This window comes from Microtus ochrogaster, unplaced genomic scaffold (genome assembly GCF_000317375.1).
Source record: "Microtus ochrogaster isolate Prairie Vole_2 unplaced genomic scaffold, MicOch1.0 UNK18, whole genome shotgun sequence".
Classification (NCBI taxonomy): Eukaryota; Metazoa; Chordata; class Mammalia; order Rodentia; family Cricetidae; genus Microtus; species Microtus ochrogaster.
In genome coordinates, this window is record NW_004949116.1 from 3,991,477 (window position 1) to 4,000,330 (window position 8,854).

An 8,854-nucleotide genomic window follows, 5' to 3' on the forward strand; every position below is an offset into this window, starting at 1 on the left:
GCATGTTGCTTGTCTGTCTATCTATCTATCTATCTATCTATCTATCTATCTATCTATCTATCTATCTATCTATCTATCTATCTATCTTATCTTATCTTATCTTATCTAATCTAATCTATTTTAAGGTAATTACCAAATTGTTTTCCAGAAGCGATTGTGCCATTTTATACCCTTCATCTGGTGAGAGTTCTCATTGTTCCTCCTTATTTGGTATCAGTTTTTTCCTTCAGCCCTTCAATGACTGCATCATTGTGGGTTTTGTTTGCATTTCTTTGATGGCTAATGATATTGAGTACTGTTCCTATATTCTTTTTGACTTTATATAGTCAATTGGTTTGGCTTTAGCTGCCTTTTCTTTAAAGTAGGTTATCTCTTATTTATATAAGCTACAAACTGTATAAGGTCTTCAAAATAGATTGCTTATATATTTTTACTCTACATAGACAATATAATTTGTGTTTATTTTCTTAGTGTCTATAATTGAGATAATACATTAATAGATAGTGTGTATATATTCTAGATATCAAGTCCATTGGCAGACTGTGAAAGTTTTTTTCTGAACCTCCAAATTATGTTTAATTTTCTTAATTTTAAGTTTTTTAAATAAGATAAAGTGTATTCAGGGTGATGTGGCTGTAAACAAATTTAAGTTTTTAAAAATATCTTTATATGGGAGTTTTGTCTATAATACATGCTGGTGTGCCATGTGTGTGCAGTGCCTTTGGAGGTCAAAAGAGAGGACATCAGACCTCCCGGGTCTTCTGTTGAGTCATCTCCCCAGTATTCAAATTTATTTTTTTTAAGTAGAAAATAAGTTAAATGATGATCAAGTGGGTTTTTTTTTCCCCTAAGAAAATTTTGACTACCCAAGACTATAAAATTGGCTTGCTCTTTTCTTGTGGAAGCTTTGTGTCATTAGCTACTGTTAGTTTAGAGCTAGAGACTGCCTTGTCTAATAGCATTTGAAGTATGAGAGCAATCCATTGTTTTTAAATAAAAAAGGTTTTTCCAGTTCTTCCACTGGTGTGAAGGCTTTCCTTCCCATCCAATGTAGTTTTTGTGTTGTCAACTGACTTTTTACCCTCAGGCGCTTCTACTCCATTAATTTGTTTTTATAAAGTCTGTATGTTAACAGTACAGCAGGTTGGAATAATGGAACATGAAACTAGGTAGTGCAAACCCACCAACTTTATTCTTTTCTAAGATTCTTTTGTGTATTGTATTTGTCAGTATCTGCTAGAAGTCCTGCTAGGGTTTTCATAGAGATGGCCATGTGTCTTTAGATCAAAATAAACAGGTTCATTATTTTAAGTTTATTTTAATTTTTTTTTTTTTTTTTTTTTTGGTTTTTCGAGACAGGGTTTCTCTGTGGCTTTGGAGCCTGTCCTGGAACTAGTTCTGTAGACCAGGCTGGTCTCGAACTTTTAAAGGCTTTATTTTTATACTGCTCCGTGTGTGTGTGTGTGTGTGGGGTGTGTGTGTGTGTGTGTGTGTGTGTGTGTTTATGTACATGAGTGCATGTGCCCAAGGGATACCAGAAGAGTGTGTATGGTCTGCCCGTGCTGGAGTTACTGGTGTTTGTAAGTCACCTGATGTGGGTGCTGAAAACTCAGTTTAGTTCCTTTGATAGAACAGTATGTACTCTTAACCACTGAGATGTCTCTTCAGCCCATAGGTTATTTTAATTTTAAAAATTTTACCTGTTAATAAAAACATTTTACTTCTTTCACTGTAATTAGAATCCTTTTATTTCCTCTACCTTACTGACTCGGTGCAAGTGCTACTTACAGCAGAAGACTAGCTTCAAAGCAGACTTTCTTGCTGTATATTTAGTGTTGGGAGCCAAGACACCAAGTGCTAGCTTAAGTTTTGTTCTCAGATTGAAGATGTTCTTTTTGGTTCTAGTTTGCTGGTGGTGATCTTCTAATTAATACCAAATTTTAGTAATCCCTTCTTTATATCTATTGTAATCATATGGTTAATATAATTGCCACAATAAAGTTTTTGCTTTGGTGGATATGATTTCTTTGCTGTGGCATATTACTGAATGTGGTCTGTGTATCCAAGAGTTGGCCTCCCTGGGAGCTTGTGAGGAATGTGGACTCTCAGGTCCCACTCTAGACCTCCCAGGTCTGAATCTGCTTCTGAACGGGATTTCCAGTCACTGGGGTACATGCTAACAGAGAGCATGTGCACTGGGGTACATGCTAACAGAGAGCAGTCCTGCCTAAGCAGAGGTACAACAGGGACATTGTGGCCTTGGTGCCTTGACTCATCATAGATCCGACTTACTCTATTTTCAGATTTTATACAGTGATGCAGGAAAGGTAGTGTTACACTAACAAGAAGGTGAAATTCTGGGGCTGCAGAATTTTCCAGCATGTTGTTCCTCACAGCACTGAAAAGTCATAGTCATACTGAAAGTGGCATTTGTATTCCCAGAACCAATTGTACTATTTTTATAGTTAGCTTTTCACGTTGAGAATGTATAGGAAAGGAAATTTACAGTGATTGTCTGTAGGTTTAACTTCTTATGTATTTTCTAATAGTGTGTCTTTGTTTCTTTTAAGAATAAAGAATCATTCATTCATGACAATGAAAAGGCAAGCTGTGTTTTTTTTTTTGTTTTGTTTTGTTTTGTTTTGTTTTATTACACTGGTAGAGAGTGTTTAAATGAACCCTGTACTCGGTGCATGCTTGTCTTCATCTGCCAGTGTGCTACTGAGACTGACCTAAGAGGGAGGTGATAGTGCTCAGGAGCTCAGAAGGAAAAATTGTATGAAAAATGTGCTTTAGTTTAGGTTGGCACTGGAGGGAGTTTTTGTAAGGGACTCTGCTAAAATACAACTTGGTTTTATTTAGTATAGAGAAGTGGAAGAAGAAATGATTTTGTCTTTTACTGGTCTCAGCACTAAGTGTGTGGTAAGTTAACACTAAACAACAAGCATGAAGTAAATAGGAAGGGGAGGGTTGGGGAGGTTTCGTGATGAAGAAGTGTTGTGAAGGCTAGAACAGTAGCAAGCAGCCACAAACTCCAAAACTGACAGGGACAGCTGACGAAAGGTCTGTTCAGCTTACATGGCTGAAAGTAGCCATTGCAGCTATAAGATGGATTCTGTGCTGCTAACTCTAGTGTTACAGATGTTAGCTTACATTGTAGTCATATGCACGTTAAGCTGTGTGGGAATTCTGCTGTGGTCTGGATTAGATGTAAGGCAGCAGGGATATTTAACCAGTGTCTGTGTTCTGGCAAGTATGAGTAGCAGCAGTGTGGAGGTAGGTCCTCATGTGTTGATCACAGGCAGGAATTTGAGGGTTTTCTAAAAGTAAATTTCTTTTAATATTTGAAGTTTTCCTCCCACTGGAGTTGGCTTCATGTTTCACGTAGCCTTTTTCTAGGATCTTTGAAGTATACTTACATTTTATGTGGCTATGGACTTACCTCTCCCTGTTTTTCCTGTCTGCTTATAGGGAGGAATGGAAACCTTAGAACTCCAGAAAGACACAAAAGAAGAGTCAGATGAAGAAGATGACGACGATGAAGAATCTGGAAGATTGCGTTTCAAAACTGAAAGGAAAGAAGGAACAATTATTAGGCTCTCGGATGTAACTAGAGAAAGAAGGAACATTCCAGAAACTTTGGGTAATTTTTGGTTTTGACCTGTGGGTAATTTTTTTCTTTTCTCCCCCCTGCTCCTTTTTTTCTGGCCTGTTTCCCCCATCTTCGTTTCTACTTCAGATACCTCTATATCTTCCTGTGATTGTTGTTGAGGGTGTGTGATATATGGGAGGCTGGTGCTCAGATGTGCTGTGTTCGTCATTCTGCCACACAACCACTTCTGTGTTATGAGTGTTTGAGTGAAATATTTAAAAGCATTTTTTTAGTAGTTTTCTTTGGGAGTATATGACCTAAAGCTACTCTCCTTCATGCCCTGTGTTCCTGACTGTACTGAGGTGTGGCATGGGGATCCTTGGCAGGGATACTGGCTATTATCTACTAGGCTGTCCCTCAGGTAGCCAGTGCTAAATTGGTTCTATTTTGCACTTGTAAAATCCTTGTAGTCATCTTTTTGGGTTCTCTTTGTCTCTTGTTCCTGAGTGTTCAGTGATTAACTTATGGAGATCATTAACTGGATGTTAAGAGTCTGCTGTTGAAGACCTTCCTCAGACTGTTGCTAGGTGACAGCAGTGACCCTACCCCACCTACAGTTTGTGTCATTTTCCACTTGATCATTGGGTTTGATTGGAGTGCCACAGTCACCCCATGGCCTGGAAATGTTGCTTAGTGGTAGAAGCATTTGTCTTATAGACACTTGGGTTTTTGAAAGTAGCCATTTTGAGTCTTTAGACCCAGGCAGTGCCTAGGAAGATTGCATTTTCAGTGTGCTGCTTGGACTTTTTAAGAACAGGAGTACCAGGGTTTGACTTTCTAAGGAGGAAGGCAAGGCTCACAGGACAGCAGAGTCTACCTGCCTTCCTATTTGGGTCAGAGTAAAAATCAAGATCAAGGCCTCATTATTACCGTGATGATATATGTCTGTGTCTTGACTGTCTGTCTGTCTGTCTCTGTCTTTGCCTTTCTGTATATGTATGTGTGTGTGTATTGGTTTGTAATAGTTATTTTCTATTGCTGTGACAATTCTATGGTCAGAGCAACTTACAAAAAAATGTTGTTGGACTTACAGTTTTAGAGGGTTTGAGCTCATGATGGCAAAGCAAAGACATGGTGGCAGGAACAGCTAAGAGCTCAAGTCCTGATCCACAGATAGGAGCCAGAGAGAGCAGCACAGACATTAGTATGGTGTGAGTCATCTGACACCTCAGATCCTACCCCTAGTGACACACCTGTCCAACAAGGCCACATCTCCTAATCCTTCCCAAACAGTTCCACCAACTGGGATCAAGCATTCAAATATCTGAGCTTATGTACCTTGTCGTTCAAAGCTTGGAGCCTGGAACCCTGGCTAGGAACAGTTAGGGAATGAAGAAAAGACAGACACACATACAGTGAAGCTGGGATCAGGTGAGGTTCTAACATTACCTTGAGCTACCTCCAGCTACTTGGAACCTCAACTTTTTCATTATGTTGAGCACAGGGGAAGGGGCTAGCTAGTCTTGGTAGGAAATCTGTGTAGGGGAGCAGTCTCAGGCTATAAATATCTGGGAGGAGGAAGCTGATAGCCTCTGCCTACACAGATCAGTTGTTCATACTTGGACTCTGACTCAAAGGAAAGTTTTGCCATTTCTCTTGAGCCAAGCCCACATGGGCGTAATGATTTTTGCCAACTTTCCCTGGGTCAGTTGGCCTTGGAGTCCTTGAAATGGTCATGTGCATCTCAACTCTCTCAGGAATTGATTCACTTGGGACTTCCCCCACTACTTAACCTATAAGGGCCATTTTCATTCAAAACACAACATGATTGTTTTTTGCCACTAAATAGGAGCAAGCAGCATGTTTCAGGGGCACATACAAATTCTCTGGGTGAACACTAAGCTGCCCTCATCCACTAATATAGTTCCAATTCATTGTCATAGTTAGTATTCATTTTATTTCCTTCCGAGGATGTGAGTATGGTTGTCCTGAAACATTCCATTTGTCTGTATTCGTACTTTTGTTTGGTACATCCCATTTTTAGCATCTTTGCCTTCTTCCTTTCTTTTCTGAGTTATTTATACTTTTCTTTATTCAGAAATCTATCAAGTCTGCATTCTTTTCAAGTTACCTGACACCTGTTAACTAGTTGTCTTCAGAGACAAAGGCTTGAGGTGTTGTTTTGTTGTAGACAAGTTACACCCTTGGAACTCTCAGGAGGAGAGGGCTTGGAACCCTTACAAACAGTGCTATAAGGGTAAATAATTGAATTATTTACTGTTCTTCTAAAAAGGACTAGGAGTATTTTTGTAGAATGTGGTAATTTGGCTAGGTAATTAGACAAAGAAAAGTTTTGTTTCACTGAGTGGTGGTGGAACATGCATTTAATACTAGCACTTTGGAGGTAGAGACAGGCAGATTTTTGTGAGTTTGAGGCCAACTTGGTCTTCATAGTGAGTTCCAGGACAGCCAGGCCTAACACAGTGAGACCCTTTTTACCAATAACTTCAAAGTTGGGGTCATTCTCAATATGCAGAGATATCACCACCCATCAGAAGACTGGTTTCCTGAAAGAAAGAGCTTCCTGTTAGGGCTCGCACTTTCCCAGATAGAGTAGGTGTATACATAACTTGATGAGAAAGAGAGCTGGACCTGTTAGCTTGTGTCCCCAGTCCCAATATGGAGTTTATTGAATTGTAAAGCAGTTTGCCTGCTTTTATACTGAGATAAAAGTATGTTTCTACTAGAGACCCTGTATTCTCTGGTGATATATAGGTTTTGGACAGTTGATTTATTTATTTTTGTCATTTTGTTTACAAATAAAAACTTTTAAAAATTAGATTTATTTATTTTATTTTTTGTGTTTTGAGTGTTTGCCTGAATGTGTGTACGTGTATCATATTTTGTTAGTGCTTCTGGAGCTTAGAAAAGGGGGCAGGATCTACTGGAATTGGGGTGCTTATGAGTAGACATGTGGGCACTGGGAATTGAACCCAGGTCCTCTGGAATTGGAGTTGGAGATGATGATAAGCCACCAAGTGGTTGCTGGGATTGAACCTCAGTGCCCTTGAAGAGCAGCCAGTGAGTGTTCTTAACTCCTGATCCATCTCTGCAGCCCACAAATAACAGCTTACTACCTTAGTGATAGATAGCCTTTATTAATGTTGAGAATCTTTTGTTCTTTAAAGAATAATCAGATGCTGCCATGGTAACGCCCATTTCTGACTCTGAAAGCATGTGTGTGAAGTGATGAGTTCTTTTTGAGATCTAGAAGGGAGTTTGGTCACTTTCAAACACATGTCCCCTCGTGTGAAGAGCACTAATTCACACACATGACTCTCCACTCTTAAAGAGCTGTATCTCAGTTTTTGATTGGGGTATTTGCTTCCGGCTGGGTTAAAAGTATACTTTGGGGCTTTCATTTAAGTTAGTATTACTTAATTGATTATCCTTTTTCTCAGTCAGGGTTCTATAAGTTAACCTTACAGAAAACTGGTTAAAAAATACTTTTTTCTGTTTTGCCAAGGATGACGCCAACTGTGAATTCAGAACATAAATTATTCTGTGCAGATGATGTCACTGGTGTCGGTGGTAATACTCTGGTAGAGCCCAGTTGAGCAAGATTGTAGACCAAGTGTGTGAAGGGTTTGTTCATTGTGTATGAAAATGCCAGGGTGTGCTCTATACATGGACACTTTGACCATTTTTTCTCTAGGCTGAACCTGGAAGTAAAGAGCAGTGGCTTCTCTTGTGCTCAAGAAAGCAGACATGGACTTGGGCGGTCTTTAAAAGTAGTGTGGGCTAGGAGGGAAAGTGCTTTTTATTTTTTGAAGCTAAGCTTTTTGTTCACTCTTTGATTTTTTTTTTTGTTCAGCCTCACTGGCTACATGCATCATGTTAAATTACTTTTTATTGCTTTTGCTTAAAGAACTGCTTGGCAATCCTTACATCTAGTTCTGTTGAACTAACACCCTGGCTGCCTTCATTGATGACCAAAGACCTTTGGGAAGAACCTTTGATCTAGTGGCAGTGGGAGTTGTTAATTCTAGTAGCCACATACTTACCTGTTAATACTATAGTCCTTGTTTTTTGTTGATTTTAAAAGTTTTGGGGGGGTTCAGTTATCTTTTGAGACTTGCCATTTTGATTTGCCAAACTGTATTCCATAAGTATCTATCCATTTCTAGCTACTCTAGTATTTGGAAGCAAATACGTTACTAGTTAAGAAAGGGATAGGATAGTATAATTATAGTTACTTTATGATATATGTCTTTACTCTAGGATCTGGACATAGTTCAGAAAACACTTATGGGGAAATTAACATTTCAGTTGAAGTTACAAATGTAATTTCTGTCCTGTCATATTTTGGTGACCTTTTGTGACAGCTTGTCTCAATTGGAGGAGAGCATTTTTCCTTGCTGATTAAAGATGTCATTTGAAACCATTTTATTACTGAGGATAGTAAAATTAATCTTGACACTCAGAACCACTAGAAAAATAATTGCTGATTCACTGCGTAAAATGTGTGTGTGAAACAATCATGTAGTCAAGATTAAAATAAAAATCTCTGCTAGTTACAGCAAGATTATTACGTTTTCTTTCTAGTAGGTTCATATTCATTTGAAAGAGATGGGATACCATATCAACATTTTCAAGAAAATGAATCATAACTTACAGATTATTAAAATCTCTCCCCAGTAGAGAAGAAAGGCTTCCAGTAGTGTTTAGTGATGTTTTGACAAAATACACATTTACTATTAAAACATGTATTGCCACATTTAGACACTACTGTAAAAGAAAGGGACCCTGTTTGGATGAAAGGGCTCTTCCCCCTTAGGGGCTTAGAATAATGTGCTATTGGAAGGTTCTTAGGGTCGTGTTTATTGTGCCCTGAAGTATGGGAGAGACACAAGTGGCTATGTGAAGGTTCCTGCAGTGTTTAAAGTAGCCAGCTTTTCTTTGCATGGCTTTTCTTCTCTTTTGACATGGTATCCATATCTGACTGTGTGGACACACAATGTTTTTTTTATAGCCTGACATATATACTAATGAATATAAAAGTTTAAAGTGAATGCAATGTTCATTCTTTAGGAATTATCTTTAATAATTTTGCTTTAGAAGGTCAGCAGTGGCTTTGATTTACATCAGAACACTCAGAGTATTTTTTCCTGATTCTGTGCCATTGCTCATTAGTAGCATTTTCTTTTCTGTTTCCTTCCTTCCTTCCTTCCTTCCTTCCTTCCTTCCTTCCTTCCTTCCTTC

General features: G+C 38.6%; 1 protein-coding gene across 4 annotated transcripts in view; it reads left to right on the plus strand.

The window, feature by feature from the left end:
- Positions 1–8,854, plus strand: part of Rbm33 (RNA binding motif protein 33) — a 111,450-nt gene that overhangs the window by 34,722 nt on the left and 67,874 nt on the right. For all 4 annotated transcript variants that reach the window (XM_005367457.2, XM_026789380.1, XM_013353889.2 and 1 more), the window contains one exon: positions 3,472–3,643. In XM_005367457.2, coding sequence (XP_005367514.1) covers positions 3,472–3,643 — 172 coding nt within the window. The remainder of the gene's footprint in view (positions 1–3,471; positions 3,644–8,854) is intronic.